At 32.0% G+C, this 26088-nt stretch overlaps 1 protein-coding gene and 1 pseudogene across 1 annotated transcript; one reads left to right on the top strand and one right to left on the bottom strand.

Moving 5' to 3' along the window:
* Positions 1–4667: 4667 nt before the first annotated feature.
* On the top strand, positions 4668–16561 carry LOC128188547 (E3 ubiquitin-protein ligase MIB2-like; annotated as a pseudogene).
* A 5213-nt stretch (positions 16562–21774) lies between these two features.
* On the bottom strand, positions 21775–23520 carry LOC128187554 (uncharacterized). Its single transcript, XM_052857970.1, has one exon. It carries the CDS (start codon positions 23518–23520, stop codon positions 21775–21777), a length of 1746 nt encoding a protein of 581 aa, XP_052713930.1.
* Between the last annotated feature and the right edge of the window lie 2568 nt (positions 23521–26088).

Here is a 26088-nt window from a genome sequence, read left to right as displayed (position 1 = left end):
AAAATTGTAATTTCTTTAAAGAAAGGAACATGCCATCTCTCAAAGGTAGATAATTAAGAAGAAATAAATAATTGCTGGTATTTAAGAAAAATATTCTCAAAAACCATGGAAAAAATTTAACGGGACTCACTACACCTTAAAACAGTTTCTTAAATCAGCAGAAAATTAGTTGATTGAGATAGATAGCATAATGGATAAGAAATGTTTAATAAAGTCAAATAGGCTATTTCATTTCGAATGAAAAATTTATTTTTTAAAAATTGATTCAGTAAATATGAGCAGATGTCCCATCACTATGATGACATTCAACCAAACCGATTATATACATATAGTACAAATCTTTAACAAAATGTCTTAATAAGTATTGATGTAATGAGGTACCTGAAATTATTCTTAAAACTCAAATATTACTTGTTTGCAAGCATTTTGACATTTTGTTGACTCTAAATTGTTAAGACTACACTACAAAAGTCGGGCGTTCAACGTTTTTGGACTATATTTATATCCTATAAAGAAGAGTTTTATATAAAGATATAGAAAATATTCATTTTTATTTACAAACTTATAAACTGATTATTTCTTTAATGAGTGATAGTTAATATCTAAACAAATGATATCTGAATATTTCTGGAGGATCTTATAGTGAATATGTTGACCCCCCTAGTATCCTAATGGACATGAAAATATCGGGAAATAAAACTGGAAATAGTTTCATACTGGATCCATTCTACTACTCTGTCAAGATATTTAGTATATTACTCAACTGAGCGATGTGGCTAATGTGCCCTTTTTAGACGGTGGCTATATATAGCCACGGTCTATTGCTACCGTCCTGACCGGAAGAGTATTTCTCACGGGGAACCTAGCGGATAAGGAACGATAACTGTATTTCTCACGGGGACCCTAGCGAATAAGGAACGATAACGCTGTTAGGTATGCAGTGTTACAGACAATGTTTTATCTATGTGTCGATTTCAGTATGAGAACTAATTTTAATCTTATCAGATATTTTAAGAATTATAGCTGCTAATTATTTTGTACATATATTTACATGTAAATAATTTATGAAATTGTGTTTTAGTTTAAATTGGCCGTTACCCTGTCTGCTTACGCGGTATCGATAATTTATGCACCAACTGCCAGTTGTGACGTTAAACTCTGTATCACGGCTGCATAAACTATATCACTGCGATAATTTGCTAAGAGATCTCACAATAATCGCTTCTTGTTTTTTTATGATGTAAACAATTGTCAGAAACACACTATTTAAACATGTTTGCCATTTCATATTTCAGCAATTTTTCAACGCATTAATTTTAGTTGAGGCAGAATATTTATTTTGTTGTATCTTATTCCAAAGAATTCACAACAGATACTGACAATGAATATAACATAAATTACATTTTTTTTTAACTTCAACCGATCAATGACACACTTTCTTCTACAAGTGTACATGTGTTTTCAAACACACAAAAAACTTGAAATTTACGATACAAATGTGTTTAATTTTGGACTGACCTGTGATTTACATGAACCTTATTTTGTAACCCACTCAGTCTGTAGGAACATTAATTTTATTACAGGAACCTCAATATTCATCAGACAATATTTACTACTGAATTTTACGCTTTACTTGCTGCTGACTTTCTCTCAAACACGCTAATCGATCGACCTTGGATTATAAATTCATATGCAAATCGAGTCGCCATTTTATAATTTTACATGTATAATATACGATGTTTCAAAGATTTTTAGTTCAGATTTTTTGTAAGCAAATAAGGGATTAAAGACATATGCTGTAAAACGTCTTATGGATTTCACGGCGTGTCAGCTCGTGTATCTCTTATTTGCAGCAAACGCTAGCTTTTTTGTGAGAAAAAACAATCGGTTCAACTCATGCAATATTCCATATAGTTACATTTATGGTACATTGTGAACGGTAATGTAAGATATAATAATTTTGTTCACTAAACAGTTTCTGACGAATTTTTTCACAATAAACTGAATAACGCAATTTGATAAGCGAAGTACAATCTGTGACTTTAATCCATATGCGCCCGTCGACGTCTCTGCTATTAGAGAACCTTTTCTTTGGTTTTGGGGGGATTTTTTCACTAACAGATAACATTATTACTCATGTACGTACGTAAATATCGCCCTTTTTGTTCTCAAATTATTTTTATCTTGCGAGTACAACTCTATTATGAGCTTTCTTCGACATTTGTTTCCATAATAGGCAGGCCTAATATACATGTATAAATGCGCCAGTTTGTTGCGACTCGCAATCGAAATACACAACGGTTAGAAAGTGTCATCACTCTACGAAATGCTACATCAGCCGTAGCGTATATCCATGCAATAATCCATGCAATAATTGCGATAAATAATGAAACATGAACTCGGCAAAAAATTTGCCTCATAGATGACTGTAGTTTTCTGCTGAGTTACAGAACTATAGCTTTCCGGAAATATTGCTGGGATTTGCGAACCCTAGATATAGTGTATATAGTACATGCAAAGAATAAATTGAAATTTATATACACAGCTGTACGGTCAGAAAAACATGCGTTCAACTTGGATTTTGTTTGTTTGTTTTTTTTTTTTGAAAACGAATTTTGAATAATTAATCAATATTTGTTGTAAGTTAACCAGAAGAGTTTAATGTAGCAAGTAAATTATGCGTGTTAAAGTGTACTGAGATGCGATAAAATATACATGTGACTTTCCCAAATCCATTCAAATGATTTGAATAAATCTATAGCTAAATACAATAGGACAAATGTACTTTAAAACGTTGAATAATGAAACTGCCGCAACTGAATATTGAATGATATTTTTTTTCAATTTTTTATTAACTTTCATTGTGACTATGAGGACAAAAGCAAGTGTGATGGTCCACAAGACTGCAACTTTTTCCCCGTGAAGAAATTGACGGAAAATGCTGTCGAGAGGGATAATAAACATACTACATGTAAATGTCTACCAAATAATTAGTAAAAACCTGATAAGTATTTTATGCATTTATTATATCCAATATACACTTTTTAAAAGTTGTTCCCCTTTACGGGGTCAACCCAAAAGTCAAAAGGGAAAAAAACAAAAATCCCCTTTTTTATACAATCAAATATTTGGGCGTATTGTGATGAAATCGCTTTGGATTTGATTTATTCATTCAATATGTGGTGGCAACCCACCTACATGTATTTAATGAGTCATTCTGGGGCAATCAAAATACATACATGTAGTACATGTATTACCGAAAACGGAGTTTTAATGTCAACTGATATAGATACAAACATATAGATACAAACTTCTATAATACAAAGGCTACTGTAATAAATCTATTGATTTTCCCCAAAAGATGACGATAAAGAGACACAACATTTGTAAAGTGTGGATTGTGATCACAACTACGATTTCCACAGAATTATCCATGTAGGAAACTTACGACCAGTTGTGCGAGTAAGCGTTAAGTATTAGTACATGAATGGGATACTGGCTTTGGATTTTCGACAACAATAATTATCATACATGTAATATGCCACTTTCAAGCGGCGCCATCGTCTAACAGTACTTTCAGTACTTTGATTAGTACTTGTATTTGACATTCTGGTTCCATGTATCAAGGAACGCCTACGTACACGAGCATCTAAATCATTAAGATTAAAATATCTGGCTACAGCTATTTTTTTTTATTTTCAGGACCAGGCAATAAGTAAATAAACTTTGTAAAACGATTAAGTATGATTCGATCTAACTTCTTTTGTCTTTTTTTTTCTACAAAATTCATAGAAATATTAACATATTCTATTTATGTTACAATGCGTTTATACCAAAAACGTTCTGGTTATATTATAAGTAGATCTTAAGTTGTTCAACAGTATAAATATCTTTGAAAGGGAAAAATAAACTTCCGCAATTATTGTTCATCATCAATGTTTGTGGAAATTTCTAAGGTCAGCTTAGAAGCTAGCAATATCAAGCGAAGAATCTAGATATATTGAGAACTTATTCGTCAACCACCGAGAAAGGTAGGTTTAATGCAATTTCAAAAGAATGCTATAAAATTTACTAATAGAACATCAAAATAATCTGTCAAATTTGCATGATGCAATTTTCAATATTTATCGTTTATACTCAAAATGTAACCGTTTAATTTTGGACTATATGTACTTTCAATTTATAGACTATGAAATTTAAATATAATAGTTCTTGATAGTACGATATTTAATCAAGAGTATTTCATTGAATGGATTTATTACTAACATTAGAGTTTAACATGATGATTAAAGTAAATTGTTACTCATTACAATACATGTATATGGAAAAATTCCCAAAAGTTTTACTGCATTCTAATAAGTTAAACATTTATAATTGTATGCTAGCAACATAGAACATATTCTAATAATTCATATGTAATGTACTGAAATTTCTAAAAAGGCCAAAAAGAAAATAAATAGTTAGCGTCTAAGCGGAACGTTAGATTGGTATGCGTATACATAATTTTTTCTGATCAGGAAGATAAGTCAAATAATTTAAAAGTAGTTATATCCGTGCAGTTTTTATAAAATATTTCGAAATATTCTTCATATAAACCAGAAAATTTCCAAATGTATATAGTTAATCCTTGATGATTTTTGAAGGCATTATTTCTCTAGAAACAGTATTTCAGACAAGTGTAAATACAATAGAAACTAAAGTCAATGTACTTGAAACGGGAATGTGGTAACTCAAATTAATCGCTGTCCTTAGGTAAAGACGGAGGAAGGAAAATGGCCGAGGGATTATGGGTCGTGCGTAGTCCTGACTTGAACCTTGAAAATGACGATAAGGAGGAGGGTCACGTGAACACAGTTCTCAAGGACAACGGAAAACAAACGTATGACGTTTACTCGGACATGGTTGGAAAGTCCACATGTCGAGTCGGTGAAGGCGGGAAATTTGACCTGCACAGTTTAGACAATGCACCAGTTGGTATGTGGGTTTTTTTATATCCTGCATGTACATGTATAACTATTGCAAGCAGTTCAATGCAATAAACTGAAATATACATGCACTCTTTCGGCTAATTAGATTAACGGTTTTGAGTATTTTGAGATATACTTTTAAAATGACTTGGTTTTGACAAACATGACAAACAAACAAACCTACATGTAAGACTTACCCACTGTACTTATGAAAAGGGGTTAAATATAATCATTATATTGACACTTGTAAAGGATTTTGCGTTTTGTCTTTTTTTAAGAACAAGCTAACCTCATTTTGAGCATGCATATGAAAAGTAAGAGAGATACGCCAATACTTGTATTTTGTGCAAATATTTTCATATCTTTCATTGCAAATTAACCCTTTTCCCTGAATTTTTTTTTAAGTTTTAAAATTGTTGTGGTCTCTCATATTTAACTTAATGGTTATACCTCAATATTGTAATAATCAATCCCTCAACACTGACCTAAACCTAAGGGAAATTTTTATAATTAACCAGTGTGCCTTGCATTTAATAGTAATACAATTTTGTACCTCAACTTACGACCAAAAAAATTAATTTTGAAAGTGATTAACCAATACCATAACCATAAGAAAATTTCTTTAAAAAAACTGTCCACTAGTATCAAAATGAAAGCACTTGGGATATTCAAATAAACCTGGGGCAAAGGTCATAATTGGGTTTTTGGAACACAGGATATGCCTACCTTTAAATAGTATGCAAAGATAAAAACGCTTAAGACACACCTCAAGACGATATATACACTCACCCTATCTACGCAATATGAATATCCTTTATTGAAAATAATTTAAGGTGGATCTGGAAATACAGGAAAGGTAGAAGACCTCCGAGAAAATGGATCAGGTGTAGGCGGAAGAAACGCAGTGCGCATGCGTTTGGAAACATCAGGGGAGGCAAACGTGAATCGTGTTGGGTGCCACGGGAAGGTTGACCAACAATGTGTAGAAGAAGTTCCTGGGAGCTCTTATTACCGAGAACTTTCCAACTTTCCGGTTGTTGGTAAAAAAAAAAAACAACTCTTACCAATGAATGTCGTTTTTTCTAAAAATTTTCATAAGGCTTTAAAAATGTTTTATGATATCGATTCTTAACCAAATGTAGGAAAAGTTGAAAAGAAGAGGGAAAAGTCGATATCTATGGAAAAATCACCTGAGTCATTGCTAAATAAGGGAGATAAATGTGTTATCGACGTACCGGAGAAGCCATTAAAAGAACTACAGCGGGGACATGGAGGATGGTCCATTAGAATGTCAGAGGTGTGGAATTAAGTTCATTTTTAATGACCCAAAACATTGAAATTTCGCAGAACGATAAGAATATAAGAATATTTAGAACTTATTATAGTGCATAGGCGAAATTGGAGTAGTGAAAAATTTCCCCGACGACAACACAGTCGAAATTGAATACAAAGGAAAGACTTACCAGTTTCACGCAGGCGCAGTCAGAAAGGTAACGGCTCTGGTATTTAATTGATTGAACAATTATCCAAACAAGCTTATTTTTTTATAAAGTATATGTAATCTCGCGAAGTTGAATAAAAATCACGGAAATGTTAATTTGATTTTTAAAAAGAATATTTTCTTGCCTTTGTTTTACCTGTATTTATCTAAACAACACAAAATCACGACAATATTTTGCAAAAAGGTAAGAAAAAAGTATTTTTTACTAATCTAAGTTTTAGAATACGTAGAAAACTTTATCATAAATTTGATGAAAACTTTATCATAGAAAGTTGTCTAACTGCACGGTGCGTCTGTTTGTTAATGGATCAATATTAGGTGATGCAAAAAAAATTACAATTTACGTTGAAGACCTACACATTGAGTCTAACTAATTAACATGTAATAATCGTATGTATTTGAATGAAACACAATGAACAAAAAGTTTCGGTCACAGTGTTAATGTCTAAAGCCAGCAGAAATAAACAAAACAATCAACAAATGCAGTTTTTTGGTCACTCCCATAAAATAAAGTCTTAGCTCTGCTTTAAATGAACGTAGGGTTGACATGGCATCCATTGTGTGGAGCGATACAAGACAAGGTTAGCGCGACATTCCTATCAAATGCAGAAACACAACTTTTGCTGTGTTATTACCCCGTTACATGACAAGGGGTGGGATAAAGCCGGACCAAGAACAGGATGAAACTCATATTTACGAATTCCTAGAGCACGAGTGCATGTTTCCAAGAATTTCTACTCTTAATTCTTTGCACGCGTAATTCAAGCAAAAAAAAAACACAACAAAAAACAGCGAAAACTCTAGCACCAGAAGGCGTTAGTAATAATAGGTGATGTTATTTAATATTTCATGATTCTTAAATTTTTGATATTGTTAACGCAGGTTGACGAAGTCAAAGTGGGAGATGTGGTACAGGTTCTGAAAGATGAAACAAAGGCCATTCTCCTCCAAAGAAATCATGGTGGTTGGAATGATGACATTAAAAAAGCAAGGGACTTGCAACGTTGTTCAAATCTTGAGTTTTCTTATAAGAATTGACTTTTATATGTATACTTTTCACATTGCACATACGCAGTATCTCAATAGATATTTGCATTGTTATATATATTTTAGTCGCTTGGAAAGGTGGGTAAAGTGATGAAGATAGACTCAGATGGTGACGTAGCTGTTGCCTTTGGTTACCAGGCCTGGCTATATAACCCTGGTTTGCTGATCCCTGTTACAGAGGGCAATGTTGATGTTCTGGATGACGAGAATGACAAAGAAAGTGATGACGAGGACGAAGATGACTTCAGTGGTAACTTTTTTATTTATAATTAATACAGGACTACACAATTTCCAATGATGTCTTACCACGTCATGTCACTTATGCACGTTTAATAATTGGTAGGTTCACAAAACCGTGATGAAAAACTCCAGGAAAGGACAGATCTTACAAAGCTGGTGGCACATTTGTTTCTCAGAAAAGCATCGGGTGCTCAAAAGCCGACTGTCGATCCAGAGCAAATGTTCAATGCTTGCGCAGATGGCAATATCGGGGCAGTAAATCAGTTGATGCAGAGAAACAAAGATCTGGTAATTTCATAGAATTTATGTTGCAGTAAGCAAGATCTGACCTAAATTCCTTGCTCACAAAATTAGACAAAATATCATATGAGTATTCCAATATATATGTAGGATTACATTATATAATGAATTCCAATATAATTGGATAACTTATCTCATCCTTAAGGTTAACAGCTGGCATGAGAATCTGAGTCCATTAATGGCTGCTGGACACAAAGGACATGAAAACGTTGTCAAATTACTATTACAAAATGGAGCTCGTATAAACGCAAGCAATAAAGACGGCATGACACCTTTGATGGTATCAAAAGCAGGGTAAAGACGAACGGTTTGATCTGTCTCGAATAATACCAAGCTATATTGTCACATAAATATGATTTGCATGTAGTTTTACACAATGATGCGAATTTACTAATTCTTATTGTAGTAAAGAGACGGACAGTTCTATTTGTTTGATAAAAAACAAAGCCGATGTTAATGCTTGCAACAAGCAAGGACGAACTCCTGCACATTTTACAGTGCAGTACGAACTTTATTCGGTTTTGAATACAGTTCTGGAAGCAGGGGCAAGTCTAAATAAACAGGTCAGAATTGGCAAAGCACAAAAACTTTAGAATTGGTATTTACATGTATCATAAGTACGCAACTCAAAAGTTTTCATTAAGTAATGCTTATATCTTTCAGAAAATTATATAAATACATTAGGATGTTAAAGGCAACACCCCGCTACACGACGCCATTGCAAAGAGAAGTGACAGGGCCGTCAATATTCTTCTGAGTCATCCCCAAATAAACCTGAAGTTACCGAACAAACAAAAACAACACCGTTGATGTGGGCGGCGATGAAGGGCCACGAGTTGTAACTATCAGTTTATAGAAAGACTACAAGATATCGATATTAGTTAAATGATGACCGTCTGATGTCTAAATTTTCAATGAATGTATTTTACAGCGCGGTTGAACGTTTGATCGAAATGAAGCACAGTCTGGTAAACGCCCAGAAAAAGGATGGATACACCGCTCTTCATATTGCTGCAATAAACGGTCGACAAGATTCTGCTAATATCTTAATCTTAAAGGTGGGACAACTGCCTCTATTCATTACTGAGACACTTAAGTTTTATTCCCCCAGATATCATGACTTTGTTGGGCCAACGTTATCCCGATGCTATCAGTTACACTGGCCCATTATTAGCAAATGATGTTGTCCCAATGTAATTTTGCTAATCGTTCCAACGTTGGCCCCACATCTTGCAATTGGGCCAATATCGACACAATGTCACGTTTGTCATCTTCTGATATTGAACCAACGACGGTCCAAAGTGGGTAGAATATGAGCGTTATTGGCCCAACGGTGGGCCAAGGTACGTACCATATGACTAACATTTTACAGTTAGTATATAAATAATACTTACATTCTGTTTTATTTGCTAGGCTATGGCTAAAAATTTAGCAGACTGTTTAACTCTAGATATGTCCTACAAAATGCTAAATAGGAGCAGATTTGGTCATCCCAACATTTGAGATATCACAACAAACATGGACACTCGCCAGTCTAGCACTGTGAAAATTTTGTTTTAATTGCTTTTGGCAGTATATTTGCTCATATCGCAGGATCGGGAACTTTAATTCTTCACTTTAGAACAATTGTGCAGCAGAATAGATTAGCAGAATCTCTTCATGATAATTTTAGGCTTTTACAAGCTTCTTTAAATTAATAAAACTTAAACTTTAATTTGCATATTTTTACATGGTTCTGATATTTTAAAAAGTGTATACATGTAATTATTGACATCATATATTTAGCTTTTAGTAATGATTTTATTTCTAAACATGGTAAAAACTAATCAAAAAATATATAAATATTTAAGCAATGTTTAAAAGTTAATAGCGTTTTAGCGAATGTAATCGACCAACAGACTTTTCAGTAAATAAAAATGTAATTAACATAAGTTGCATCCTTGTTTTGCTATTATCATGGTCTCAACTGACATTGACGGTTTAAAAAAATGTGTAAACCCAATGTTGGCCCAACTTTGTTTGCCAAACTAACATTGACACTCAAGTTAGATGTGTCAAGTGATTGGTCTCAACTTACATTAATGGTAAATTTACAACATTGGCCAAATGTTGGCCCAACGTTGTTTTCCCTACTAACATTAACACTCAAGTTAGATGTGTCAAGAGTACATTGACACAATGTTGGCCGTACGTTGTTTTCCCAACTCACATTGGTCTCAACCTACATTGATGGCAAGTTTACAACATTGACCCAATGTTGGCCCGACTTTGTTTGCCAAACTAACATTGACACTCAAGTAATATGTAAGTGTACCTTGACCCAATGTTTGCCCAACATTGTTTTCTTACTAGCATTGACTCTCAAGTTAACTGTGTCAAGTGAACATTGGCCCAATGTTGGCCCAACTTTGTGTTACCAACTAACATTGGTACTCACGTTAGATGTGTCAAGTGAACATTGGCCCAATATTTTCAGCTAATGCATGTATACATAGCCAATGTTGGCCCAGCAAAGACATACTATAATCGGCAGGGATTATCACCGCTTCACATAGCAACCAACGAAGGATATGACAATATGGCTAAAATTTTGATTGAAAACGGTAACTTTTTGATTTCATTAAATCGTTACATAGAAAATATAATATTCTTCATCACTACGTTTTTCGTTCGTTTTGAAAGAACTGTTATTTGTTCTACACAATAGTGGATGCTTATTGTCAATATGATTGTTTCTTTAAATTAGAAAATTGTATATATTTACCTAGCATTAAACAAAATTAAAAAAATGAAGCTGTTTAGATTATTAGAGCTTTTTTGAAAATCAAACTCACTAAAATATATGTGACATGCTACTTTTTTTTTTTTTTGGGAGAGGGTGTAAATATATGGTTAACAAAATTCATTTAATGTTCAGAAGCTGACATGGATTTACGAGATAATGACGGAGACACCCCCCCCCCCTACATCTGGCTTTGAGTGGATGCCGACAGACAGAAGGAATTGGTCAAGTATGTTACCGTGTATCTAAAATCATAGCATTCTAGAATGTATCAAATAGGAAAAGCGCTATACTTGTTCATCTACATGGGTTCTTATAATATAACACAACCGATTTACAAAAAATACATGTAGTATGTATGTTTTTCTTTTTGATTCAACAGCTTTATGGACTTAGTGTTAATCCAAATGCACAAAACCAAGAGAGATATAACATAGCTGTCTCGATGCTTCAGAAGGGGGCCGACTACAACAGTAACAACAAAAGTGGTAACTCTCCCCTCGAAGTATGCAGGAACGGCCAGCTGAAAATTGAGGTTAGCAACTTTATCCAGAAAAAGTAAAATTATGCTTCAAAAAATTGCATTTAAAATTTTACACTTTTGGGTTGATTGCAAAGAATACATACAGGGTGATTAAAATGAATCGTAATTGATCAAGGTTCTGTATATCCGATTTCAAATATTTAAAAAGGAATCCTTCATTTTGTATGGATAACGAATTGCCAGCTGTAATAAATACCGGTATATTTTAAAGTAATTTTAAGTTTGAAGTTATCTTTCATTCCATTATTTTTCATTATTACCATGTTTTTGAAATCTTCTGCATAGATCATGCCGCCGAGTCAGTTTTTTTTATTGTACATGCATATCCTAAATTTTGAATAATTTTAAAGCAGATCAACTAGTAGACCATCACCAAGGTAATGTTATATCATGTCGGCTCTATTTTAAACGTCTGTTTTCGACTTTCATTTATATCCATCGCACATCTTTTGAATTGATTACTTTATCGTCTTGAATATTTCTACTTTGTTCATTGATAATCTAGGATTCTAAATGATATAAGACATGGTTAGGCGATGCATGTACACTGTCGTGTGACCAAAGCTTACATACATCAACATTTTTCTTTCATGTAATTGCTTGGATGAATTTACATTGAATTTTGACATTGCTTTTATGTATAAATAAGCACATCAACTCTTATGTAACAAGGACATTAAGCAAAAGAATTGCATATTTGCTACAAATACAACAATTTTCATGCTGACCATTGCAATCTCCAAAGTATCTCTGATAACTTAATATCTATTAATTATCATGTAAATGCAATAAAAGAAAAAAAATAATATTTGAAATGCTATTGCGAATTTTAAAAGATGTATATTTGCTTTTATTGCTTAAATATGAAAACAATCCCTCGATATTCCTAATTTTATTTAATTTCCAATTTGAGTTAAATCTAAACATTCACACCCTAAGCAGATTTAAACTAAGAGTTTTAATTCAGTTTGGTGCCCAGCAGATGAATTGGGCAGTGATATTGCACAAAGTTTGTTTTAGATCTTATTCTTTTATCATACAATATTGTAGCAGACCAAATTTTGAACACACAGCAAAGTAATATTACTTTAGTTCGACGTTAATATCGGAGTCATTGTTCATTCTTTCGTTCTTTTCCTTACTCTTTTTAAGCGTATTTGGAATACTGTTTAAATGGCTTTCAATTCGATGAATGAAAATCAGAAATTACACTGAAATCCGGTATGATTACACATAGCAAGTCTCTTGATTTTTTTTAGATATCCTCTGTTAATTTTCATGGCAATGCATGGAATTGCTTTTAATCATACATTTTTAGCTCGCATTTGAGCATAGAAGATGTTATATGCCAAGTACATGAATGTAAAGTGATGCACATTTGATTAACCTCTGACCAATAAAGTTACAAATACAAATCTCAAAGCGGAAAGCTTTCACTGCAAGTAATTACATCATAAATAACTTTATTTTCTTTCAAACTAACAACTCCATTTACAATGTCTACAACCCAAAAATTTTACACTTTTGGGTTGATTGCAAAGAATACATACAGGGTGATTAAAATGAATCGTAATTGATCAAGGTTCTGTATATCCGATTTCAAATATTTAAAAAGGAATCCTTCATTTTGTATGGATAACAAATTGCCAGCTGTAATAAATACCGGTATGTTTTAAAGTAATTTTAATTTTGAAGTTATCTTTCATTCCATTATTTTTCATTATTACCATGTTTTTGAAATCTTCTGCATAGATCATGCCGCCGAGTCAGTTTTTTTTATTGTACATGCATATCCTAAATTTTGAATAATTTTAAAGCAGATCAACTAGTAGACCATCACCAAGGTAATGTTATATCATGTCGGCTCTATTTTAAACGTCTGTTTTCGACTTTCATTTATATCCATCGCACATCTTTTGAATTGATTACTTTATCGTCTTGAATATTTCTACTTTGTTCATTGATAATCTAGGATTCTAAATGATATAAGACATGGTTAGGCGATGCATGTACACTGTCGTGTGACCAAAGCTTACATACATCAACATTTTTCTTTCATGTAATTGCTTGGATGAATTTACATTGAATTTTGACATTGCTTTTATGTATAAATAAGCACATCAACTCTTATGTAACAAGGACATTAAGCAAAAGAATTGCATATTTGCTACAAATACAACAATTTTCATGCTGACTATTGCAATCTCCAAAGTATCTCTGATAACTTAATATCTATTAATTATCATGTAAATGCAATAAAAGAAAAAAAATAATATTTGAAATGCTATTGCGAATTTTAAAAGATGTATATTTGCTTTTATTGCTTAAATATGAAAACAATCCCTCGATATTCCTAATTTTATTTAATTTCCAATTTGAGTTAAATCTAAACATTCACACCCTAAGCAGATTTAAACTAAGAGTTTTAATTCAGTTTGGTGCCCAGCAGCTGAATTGTGCAGTGATATTGCACACAGTTTGTTTTAGATCTTATTCTTTTATCATACAATATTGTAGCAGACCAAATTGTGAACAAACAGCAAAGTAATATTACTTAAGTTCGACGTTAATATCGGAGTCATTGTTCATTCTTTCGTTCTTTTTCTTACTCTTTTAAAGCGTATTTGGAATACTGTTTAAAAGGCTTTCAATTCGATGAATGAAAATCAGAAATTACACTGAAATCCGGTATGATTATACATAGCATGTCTCTTGATTTTTTTAGATATCCTCAGTTAATTTTCATGGCAATGCATGGAATTGCTTTTAATCATACATTTTTAGCTCGCATTTGAGCATAGAAGATGTTATATGCCAAGTACCTGAATGTAAAGTGATGCACATTTGATTAACCTCTGACCAATAAAGTTACAAATACAAATCTCAAAGCGGAAAGCTTTCACTGCAAGTAATTACATCATAAATAACTTTATTTTCTTTCAAACTAACAACTCCATTTACAATGTCTGCGGATCGTCATTTTTATGTATTAGTTTGGTGTCTGTCAAACTTAATTTTACTGAAGATAAAATCCTTTTCTTTTCATCATATAATTTAAATTATATGATGTTTGTTTTTTGTTAATATTTTAAAATTTCATTATTATCATTTTGATGTGAGTTAAATAAAATTTTCCAATAATCTGTATTTTGTGATGTGAATTAGAATGTTTAAAAATATTTTGAAATTCAGTGCACTTAGCTACGTCATTTATTATTAACGTTGTAAGCTCTCGTATGTTTTATTTTTAGATATTTTGTAATAAATATTATCTTTATATCTTACTTCAAACAATTTTTACAGCAGACAAATTAGCAGACCACCAAAAGGGTAACGTTTCGTCAATTCTGTTTCATTTTCGTCTTTCGTTATGGTTGTTAGATTTGTTAAGCTTAAATATGTTCGCAAAGACTTTATTCATACTTAAATCTAATATGGTAACGCAATGCATGGGTGCAAGTGTTATCTGGTTACGCACACCAAAGAACTGCAGTTGTCAACTCAATACATCAAGGTACAAAAACATTATAATTAACACGTGGTCGTTTTTGTCAAACTAACAATTCAATCGTCCACGAACGCGTAGAAAAAATTGTGAAATCAATATTACATTTTTTTATATTATTATATTATTATATAATATAAATTCTTTTTATGATATTATTTTTAAAAAATGTTTTACCTAGCACACATCGCCACTTTAAAATGTTCTTATATATCTTATCTTGTTCTTTTATTTTGTACAATTTTAAAGCGGACAAAGCCTTAACCATCCAAGAGGTAATAATACGTCAATTTCAGACTCAGGACCTCCGTCTGTCAAAGCCGTTTTTCATCAGCATGTTTTAAAATCTCAAAATAGTTATCTCAAAGATTTAAAAGTTTTGTGTTCGAAATACTGGAATTAATAATAAAATTGGATATAAGTGCACAATGCATGTGACGCCCGTCTAAATCAGGTGTACATCCCAAATTAATTTTTGCTCTGGGAAAACTTTATGATGATCTTATTACGGGCCGCCAGAAGGCGGTCCGTTATTTGATATACATTTAGATAGTGTAACTGCGTTTCTGCGGGATAGATTTTTTTAAAAATAGAATTAATTTTATGCTTATTTTGTAATGAATTTAAATATTTGCATACAGAAATATGTTTTATTCCTATAAAAATATTACATAATTCATACTATGGCAACTGTAAAACAATTACCGTTAGAAATGCTAACGAACTCGATTCTTAATAATTATAGTAAAATGTTAAACTTCAAAACGTGTTGCTGAAAATATATTAAAATTTACCATAAAAATTAATAAATCAACTCGTTATTTTCTCCTCTTTGGTGTGTTTTCATGTAAACAATCAAATGAATGATAATTCATACAACAATTATATTTTTTGCGGCCCATTTGACGCTTGCGTCAATAAATGCTTTCTTGTTTATAATAACTCTTTGATTTGAATTAATTGTTGTTTAATCTTTATATTTGCACTGTTCTGTCAAATTAACACTAAATAGTTTTGGCCTTGTCATTAATTGAACAATAATTCCACTAATTTTATATTTACATGTATTCAGTTTGTGTTAAGCAAGGTGGGAAATACTTTTTAACGAACACTCGCCATCAGTAATGGTCGGATTGTAATTCATTTCCAAAAACCATTCATAATGAATTTGTCGATTCGAATTTCACTCAACCATTTTGAGAAACTTCCTTCATTTACTTTTGACACAAAAGCTCAATAAGAAAATTTTCACTTTTTTAAATAGTAGGTTCGGGGCTAGTAGACAGTGTACTTCGGAAGCCTATGCTCTCCATAAGCTGTTAGCAGAGCTGCCCCTCCTCTGTACTAGATGCAAACACTCCATGGCCAACACACGCCTCCACACCTGTAAACACAAGGTCGTCTGTGGGGACTGTAGCTTCAAAAGTCTGTTTGCCCTCTGTGTAAAGTTCCTGTCTCCAACAGATGTAATAGGAGTAAATACTATGAGGTTGATATAAATTACTGTATGCTGCCTAAATTTTGCCTCCTTTTTGTAATTCCTAATTGAATTACAATATTTTTTAAATATAGATTTAGAATGTTTAATAAAAATTAGGATCGTGTGGTGATTATGTCTAATACTGAATATGTAACAGAGGGACGAATCTTGGCCGAGCCATGCCGTGTGCAATGAACAGTTCCATGGAAAACAAACATCTCTTATGAGGACTGGATTGTTGTCTTCTTTTGTTATGTTTTTGAATTTATGTAACTTAAATATGTTTGCAAAGACTTTAGGATATTTGAAACACATGTATCTATACTACTATGTCAACGATATACGGTGTTTCGATGTATTTATTTTGTAAATGCATGATATATGCAATGTCAACCCGTGCATGCATGGGTCAAAGTCTAGTTCATACTTACAGAGGTTCGCTCCTTAGGTTTTGAGTGGCCACATTGAGTCACCTCTAGTCTGAAAATTCTGTATCACTTATTAATTCTAGTAGTATATTTATATTTTACAATGCCAAATAAACTTTATTGAATAAAATTGGTTTTAAAAAATTACATTTTTGCAGAGTTTATTAAGGGACTATATTTTGTGGCGGAAGGTTTTAAAGAAGGAAATGAATAATTTTCATAACTCTCTAGTTTTAGAGTACTGTTACTTTAGCTTCCTAATTTTCAGCGCAGACCAAATTTTTAAATGATGTTCTAAAACACATTTTAACAATATTTTGATATTTCTGTCGATATATTTTTGCATATTTAGCTTATATATCATTGAAGTTAAGAAAAAATTAACTCAAATTTTGGTCTAAAATAAGTTTATTTCATGCTATATCTCAAATTTTTAGGTGTGACCCCTACTTGTTTTAGTTTTAAATAACACATTAAATGTAACTATGTCTTTTTGTTTGCAAAGTTTTGAAACGATGCCATTCCTATAATTTGTTTTACATTATTATTTGATTGCTCCAAAATTTTGTAACATCTGCTGTTGTGTTCATTATGTAATGGCCTTTGAAGCCACTAGTGAAGCAAGAATTTTTTAACTTTGACTTAGATTTTACTTTTGTAGTCACTACTTGTTTTCAACTTCATTCTGTATTAAAATCATAATTAAATAATAGTTCAAACTATAAATATTTGTTTGATTTCTTCAAATTATCAATTTCCATGTAAAATTTTAGCAAACAGTTCAGGAAAATTATCATTTATGTTTGGGGCCCTATATTTCCAAAAAATGGCATGTGACATGGATCACAAATAAAACCAAATGAACATTTAAGGGCCCCATCTTAATATCCAAGTGGTTTTTAGATGATTGACACTACTAGTATTTCAGGTGCCAACCACCTTAATTTAGATAGAGTAATGTAATGCATGGGTAAGAAACTTACGGTCAAAATTAGGAAATCAAAGAGACCTGCTAGGTCAGATTTGACCTTCCCTTTGACAATGAAATTTCAGGATCTCTGCACACTCTCTACCCACATACATTTTTAAGTGAAGTTTAAGCCAGATTGGGGGAAAGGATAGAGAATATGTGGTCGTCTGAGCATGGATCTTACACTTAAAATGAAATGTTCTGTTAGTCTTCAAAATAAGATTGAAATAGGTTATACTCCATAGTTAGTTGATATTGATGAGTATATTATTACTTATTAGGTTAGTTACTGACTCACTACGGAAATATATTGGGTTGATCAATCTCAAAGATGGTGAGGCGAAGCCGAGCCGTGTATGAGATTAATCAACCCAATATATTTCCGTAGTGAGTCAGTAACTAACCTCATAAGTGTTTTGTTTTTCTGAGGACAATAAAGCGACATATTTATTCACAAATAGCGATGATCTACGCAAAGCCATGTATGTACAAGATGCCTAACATCTGGACCAATCTAACTCATTTAAACTCTTTAAAATTTTCAATCTCACCTTTCAAATACTCTTTAAAAATTTTTGCTTCACCCATGTTTACTTACAATGTTTTGTTGCTAGTTAATGTTAAACGTTTCTCCCTTTCCTCGGCAGAGATTTGAGCAAATTTCGCTGCCATTTTGTTCTGCTCCAGACAAAACAATGTGAAGTCAATATTCTAAGGACAACTACTCTAATTTTAAAGAATTTCAAAGGGCAACTACTCCAAATACTTTAAGAACTTACGGCATGCGGTTTATGTATTAAATCCTATGAAATGTCGAAATGAGTAAGCAAAGCGTCGGCCATTGACGGTCATGTTGCCTAATATTATTTCTCACCGAACAAAAATAGATATATATGAGGCAACCACGTGCTATGTTAAAACCAATGAAAGTGTGACATTTCAGTCCAAGGGAAAACGAAAATTAATGGTGATGTACCAAACCGACCCCAATAGATAGACTTTTAATATTAATATGACTCATTTTACATCGTATTCTAAATTAACCTAACTTTGAGCCATATTCTTTTTTTAGTCGAAAATGATTTATACGGCTTTTAATGGGTCGGTTAGATAAGTAAAATAAGTTGAGCAACTATAATACAAAACTACATATATGAAGGGCTTAAAAATCAATAACCATGATTTTATCACTGTGTTAAAGTCATATTAGATTAAACGATCAATTCATTCTGAGACAAAATGGGTAAAACTCCATGAAACAGCTCAGTAGAGAAACAGTACAGAACTATACAAGAGAGTGTCATATTTCATTTTAAATTTGAAGATAAGATAATATCAAACTTATTTTTAAAATAGGTTTTATTAAGTTGAACAAAAGTTATAAATGAAAGAAGAAATTAAAAAGAAAATCAACAGAAACATGAACATTTTAAGGATAACCCAAACATTCGGATAGGCAACACATTAATTATTATAGGGAAAGTTAAAATTTTATCAATGATATTCTTGATCTTAATGGAATTAGAAACTAAGCTACATTGGCTCTAATTTCAAATTTTAAACAGAATAATACCAACTAGTCAATACTTATTCCCAATAAAATTAATCGACTTCCCATCATGTTCTTTCTGTTAAGCAGGCATTGAAACGAATAATTATCATTTTATGAATGATATTTTGTTAAATAGTTATGATTTGATCTAAAAGATTTTTTTTTATATGAATTTGATCTCTCTATAAATATTGACAAAAAATCAGCAATATTTGGTAATGGACTATATATATGGAATGGACTTGAAATGACCCCTAAAATAAACATTGTCATTTTACTGTCATTTTTTTCTTTGTACAAATATATATTAATAACGTTAATAAATTTCATTTTGATTCAATACACAAAATTTAAAAATATGACCCCATAAAGTAACTTTTCCCACTATTTTCCCATATTTTAGCCTAATATGATCTTTTTAAATGGTTTTTTTTTAGAAAACTTTTAGCAAATTCTTGAACAAAAAATTATTTTCAACAGTAATGTATCTATCCAAGAAAAATTAGAGACAAAAATATTTCTTTCTCAAAGTGTCTCGCTATATTTCTCATTCGAAAAAAAAGATAAGAAGAATGTCAATTTTGACTGATTTTGATTGAATAATAAAAAATAGCGTAACTTCTTACATCATACACTGCCAGTGAATTCAAATAAATCAAAACGATATGTCAGAAAATATATCTTATATCAACTCTATTAAAATAACATTACAACATAATGTACCCGAAACACTAAAAAATGTTGAATTATGGAGGCCAAATTTGACTTAAACTTGTTTTTGACAAATATATTTCTGCATACATATATCATTATAATGCATACCTGAATACCAATGTTGTAAAGCAAATCCTTAAGAACAGGATTTTAAAAAATGCTGTAAATTAAAAGAACTGTATATATATATTTAGATTATGAAAGGCATTGACAAACATTTGGTAAAAAAAACCCATTATAATGCTGTTTTCTGAATGGTTTCTGCATGGACCTGAAACTGCCTATTTTTTAAATATTGAAACAAAACAATTGTTGTCGACTTACATAAAGAATGATAAATGTTTATAAAATGTACCCCTTTCTCCACGCTTTCTTACAATCTCCTCTATCTGTTTTCGTTTTGTAAAACAACGCATATTAAATTTGCAACAGTAATTGCAATTCATTTAAGGTATTTTACATATATGCACTATCGTAAATTGAAAAACATGTACATCTTGCTACAACGTGACTTTAATACAGTGTGTGAATAATACGTGTAATAAAAAAATTAAAAACAAGACAAAATGATAACAACAAAATATTTTTTGGACACATGCTATCACATTTTTGAATCATTTTGCGTCTTGTGTAAGCGCTACTTTCGTCATCCTGCACTGTTTTGATTTTCATTTGGGACATCTCACTGTCAAATTCATTTACTTTCATTTCAATGTACGTTTGTCTATCTTGATGTAATTGTCTAAGTTATAAATGTTAATTTAAATTTCGTTTAGTCGGTTTTAAGGGTTCTATGCTTGTAAGTCTAGATTCCATTGGTACTAGCAATTCATGGATTGTTCCGAACGATATTTCCGTTGACTGAAGGCATGTCTCTGGAGTTACCATATATATGACAGAATGACTTTTTGATAAGAGCTCACCTACAGGTGATTTTGACAAGGTAGTGAAAGTGTGTTGCATATCAAAAGTTATTACATTTACATGACCAACATGTACACTTTGGTCGATGATCGTTGTTCTATAAATATTACATTTGCAAATCGATAATCTAAATTTACACGTAAAGCCCCGTGTATACATGTAATAGCAAAATTTTACAAGATTAAATGTAAATTGTAAACTTTTGTAACATTTGTTTTAATTTAATACCTACTTGAGATAATTTACAACCATGTAAATACAGTAACCAAGCAATGGAATACCAAAAGAGATAAAAAATAAAGTTTGGTGATGAATACAGGGTTGCTTTGTGATCTCAGCAGTACATGATTGTTTCCGTGCATCGTATTTCTTTTTTCTCTCTTCTTCTTTTTTATCCATAAACTCAATAAAATCCTTTATTACATCAAATTTGAGTATCTGCGAAAAAAACCTTTGTCTATCATTTTCATTAAATCCTTTCTTGATTTCATCCTTAAGTTGTTTTCTACTCATCATTTTCAAAATAAAAGTTTCTTCACTTCCAGCAGCATACTCTAATATCGCATTTTCCAGTGTACCGTATTTCTTGATTTCATCCTCAAGTTGTTTTCTACTCATACCTTTGAAAATAAAAGTTTCTTTGCTTCCAGCAGCAGACTTTAATATCACATCTTCCAGTGTACCGTTTTCCTTGATTTCATCCTCAAGTTGTTTTCTACTCATACCTTTGAAAATAAAAGTTTCTTCACTTCCAACAGCAGACTTTAATATCGCACCTTCCAGTGTACCGTATTTCTTGATTATATCCTTAAGTTGTTTTCTACTCATATCTTTGAGAAAAAAAAGTTTCTTCACTTCCAGCAGCAGACTTTAATATCGCATCTTCCAGTGTACCGTATTTCCAAATGAATGTATTTCTTTGGGATATCTTTTTAAAATCTTCAATAGATTCATAAAAAGTATCAACAGATTTGTTACTGTAATCCTTGTTTAGATCTTTCAAATCCTCTCCATCCACTAATTTACTGTTAAAAGATGTAATCATTTGTGTTTTTTTATCATAAACAACAACTTTGTCAAGATCCCATAAACACAACCACGGTAGATTTATGAAGTCGCAAAAGGCTTGTATACTTTCTGTGTTGTCACAGCCGTTCATGGAAATAATTTGATATGCACTTAAATCATTTTCTGACCAATAGTTTCTTTTTTTAACATCTTTAAGAATGTTCAGTGTGATTTGGGTAAATATACCTTGCACAACTTCCCTGTCAGTTGGTCCTTCAACTATTAAAACTTTGGTTGCAAACAATAAGGTTCTCCGAATTTCAATGTTGGACACTTGTTTAAGGTCTTTATTTTCCCCAACATTTTTCACGGAACAAACGTAGGAATCGGTTGTTTCGTCAAGCTCACGAACGAAAACATGTGTTTTGTTTACGGTAATGGTGTCAATCAAATAGGGACTATGTGTTACAACAATTATTGTCTTGCTACATGCTGCTTTGTACAGTTCTTTCTTTAACCTCTCAATCATTTGAGGGTGCATTCCTCGATCAGGTTCTTCTAGGCAAAGCGTTTGAATGTCTTTGTGTGCAAGTAGCAAAGATGTTACTTTGGCTTCTATTATTCCTTCTGATATCTTCAACAAAGGAACATCTGAACCGCTGTCATGTTGAACAACAATTACCCCTTTATCTTCTTTAAATGTGAATACCTCTGGATATGTAATGTATCTAAAAATCTGTTTCTCGTTTTCTTCATCAATGTGATGCTTGTGCTTCTCCGACAAAAGTGTTGATATTACTTCTGCTCGTTCACATGCGATTTTGTAGTTGCTTGCCTTATGCTTTTTTCCGAGTTTCCTACTTTTGGTCCATTGTACACTTCCAATGCCCCTTAAAGGAAATGTAGCGATATATTTTTCCTCGATAGTTTTCCAGCTTGGTCCGTTGTTTTTGGTCAATATTCTACTTTTAATGGCAGTAAAAAGACGACAAGCCCAACCAACAATTCTGTTTCTTTGCTTATTTTCTTTAATCAATCGAAGAAGATTTGGTATGTTAGCATTAGCTGGCGTATTTAGAAGTGCATTGATTTCAATCTTATCTTGAGCTGCATGAACCAAACCATTGAAAGTAAAACTGTTGTCTGACGCCTTTGAACGCAAAAACGTTCCATTTCGGTCTTTGTAAATGAAAACTTTATACTCAGCACCATTGCATGACTCTTTGATTATTCCAGAGATAACAAAGCCGTACGAATCCAAATTAAATTGGCAAAATGCATATGCAACCTCCTTTGCATTAAATGGTTTTGTTTCGGACACATTTATTTCATCCGTCATGCATCTTCTTATTAACTCTAACACTGTACTTTTTCCACAAAAATTTGCCCCAACGAAGATATTAAGATCATTGAAAATCATGGCATCAGTGTCTTTGCTTTCGGTGCCTGTTTTCGATCCTGCACCTTGAGGAGTTGTTTCATTAAGACAAGTGTTAAAGGAAATAACATTTTTATCTTTAAAATGGACAAAATTTTCCCAAACGATTGCTTTTAGCATCTAAAAGGAAAATATATAGTAATGAAAAATAGTTTTATTGTTTGTATAAAATGTATAAATACTTTGAAATAGAAATATAGAATATTTTTTAAACATTTTTACATGAAACTGTATCGTAACATGGCGAAGAAATGGCATCTAGTACCTTGTAAACACAGTTCAATCAATGGCCCAGGTAAATCTTTTAGTTACATTTGTGTTGTATGTTCGCCTTTTTTCGTTTTGTTATGCCGACCTCTCGCAAACCCCTATACCATTTTTCCAAAACAAAATGAAAAAAATAACGCGTTAAAATATCGTATTGCAGATTAACTGAGCATTAAATGATCCAATATGTATTGAATATCTCATGTACGATATAAGTATATATTTAAAAATGCATTGCTTTAGTACAGAGAGAGAGAGAGAGAGAGAGAGAGAGAGAGAGAGAGAGAGAGAGAGAGAGAGAGAGAGAGATTATCGGGTTAATATAAGTATTTCATGATCTGAAAACTGAAACTACGAAATGAAGTTTGTTTTTGGTATTTATTTCAAACCGTTTAACCTCGATTCGGTATCTGATTTAACATAAAACTTTTGTTGATCGCACTGTTTAAAAATTGTATTATATTGCACTAAAGTCTTTATTGATAAATGTACATGAATTGGTACACAATAATATAGATTTCAGAAATATTAATCATCAAGAAAACAATATATCTGCCTTAAGTTTTAGAATAGTAAAATTCTATGATGAAATATGACCAAATTTTTAAAGTTCTTTAATCATACGGTTAAATTGTTTGGTCTGAAAAAATTATATTCATTCTCTTTCAGCTATAAATATGTATAAAAATAACCTAGCTTTGATTTATCCAAAAGATATTGACAATAAACAACAGGTAATTCTTAAAGCAATGGTTTGAAATACCAAAATAATACCTTAAAAACATAATTTATTGGTTTTCCCATTTTCTATCCAAAGTATATGACAGGCAAAGGTTTTTTTTTTGGAATACCTTATTGAGCAATCTAGCAATTTATGAAAAAATATTAAGATGGAAAGATCTCTTATTGTTCTGATTTAATGATATCCTAAAAATATTTTGAGCTTTATCATAGCATCTGAAACAGTATATATGTTAGAAGTAAATGTACTAGAATGAAGGTTGTTTCCTCTCACTTATGCAGGATTTTTTACACTGCCCATGCATGCATTCAATGTACAACATTTGAATTATTACCGATGCATTATATTCCCATCTGTGTTTCAAGTCTGGCTGCAATTCATTTATTTTAAGTGCCATATATTCTGGATTTTAAAAAATGGAATTGCGTCAGAATTTCAACGTCTGTAAAACGTCTGATTAATAAGTGGCTTTTTATCCTTTATATATATATATATATATATATATATATATATATATATATATATATATAAAGCACAGAGAAATTCACCCTATTGGAGCTCCACCTCCGCCCCAGCCAGGGCTTGAACTCACGGCCTCTGGAACCCATTCTCCTACCAGTGAACGGCCACCGCGCTAACCACTGGGCCATCTAGGCACGACCAAAATGTTGCTTTAGATGACAAAGGGAAACTAACGCGCTGGCCGCTCACTTAACAGTCGCTTAAGACACATGTGAAATACAGTTAAATGACAATTTGAGAGGATCGAGACGATACACATTGCATAGATATATACATAAAATAAGCACAAACATTGCAATAACTCTCAAATTGACATATACCTGTGGTAGGGGTCCCCGGCCTCAAATTTGATAATTTCTGTGTTGTTAATCGAAGACAATATCTTTTAAAATTTGTATCGTTTACATCGCCTTGAACAATACTGTGAAAAACATCGTGTTTACAGAGATGGTAACTATGCGATTCAAGAAACTAAAATGGTTTGCACCTTACTTGGTAATCGAACTAACCTAAATGCGAGTGTATAGACTTAAAGACAACATGAAGCTAAAGTTTTCCGAATTCATGAAAAATTAGTGGTTATGCGTAGGTACCATTATTAAATCATGCAGTACCTTGATTATGGATATTGTATTGCGACAGTTAAATGTACTTGAACAATATAGGGTATAGGGGAAGTTCTTGTTCAAGCACGGGTATGGGCAAAATAATGGGAAAGAGTGCCCTACTCTTCAGATATTTTGCCGTTTCTTTTCCTTCTTAGTAATTTGAGATATGTCAATAGCTAGCAGATTACAATGTATTATTCTTTAAGCAGTGATTTAAACCACAAACCTTTAAATAATATCTATCTATTTATCTATCTTTCTATCTTTCTATCTATCTATCTATCTATCTATCTATCTATCTATCTTTGTGTGGGGGGGGGTGTTGCCTTTCAACGAGTTGGATAAAGCAAATAATAATTACACAGTCACAGACGTTCTATTCATCTCAAACGGTTTAATTTACAAAAGTTTTGAAGACTCACGAACATGAAACAAAATGATTTAAAAAAAAAACCAATCGATCATGCAAAGTTGTACAATGTATTGAGCGGTTAGAGCCTTTCAACGAGTTGGATAAAGCAAATAAAAATTACACAGTCACAGACGTTC

This window comes from Crassostrea angulata, chromosome 6 (assembly GCF_025612915.1).
Source record: "Crassostrea angulata isolate pt1a10 chromosome 6, ASM2561291v2, whole genome shotgun sequence".
Lineage (NCBI taxonomy): Eukaryota > Metazoa > Mollusca > Bivalvia > Ostreida > Ostreidae > Magallana > Magallana angulata.
The sequence above is the reverse complement of the archived record's forward strand: the minus strand, read 5'-3'. Positions and strand labels throughout refer to the sequence as shown.

Coding starts and splice junctions, on each gene's coding strand:
- LOC128187554 (XM_052857970.1), bottom strand. CDS start 23,520: ATGCTAAAAGCAATCGTTTGGGAAAATTTTGTCCATTTTAAAGATAAA.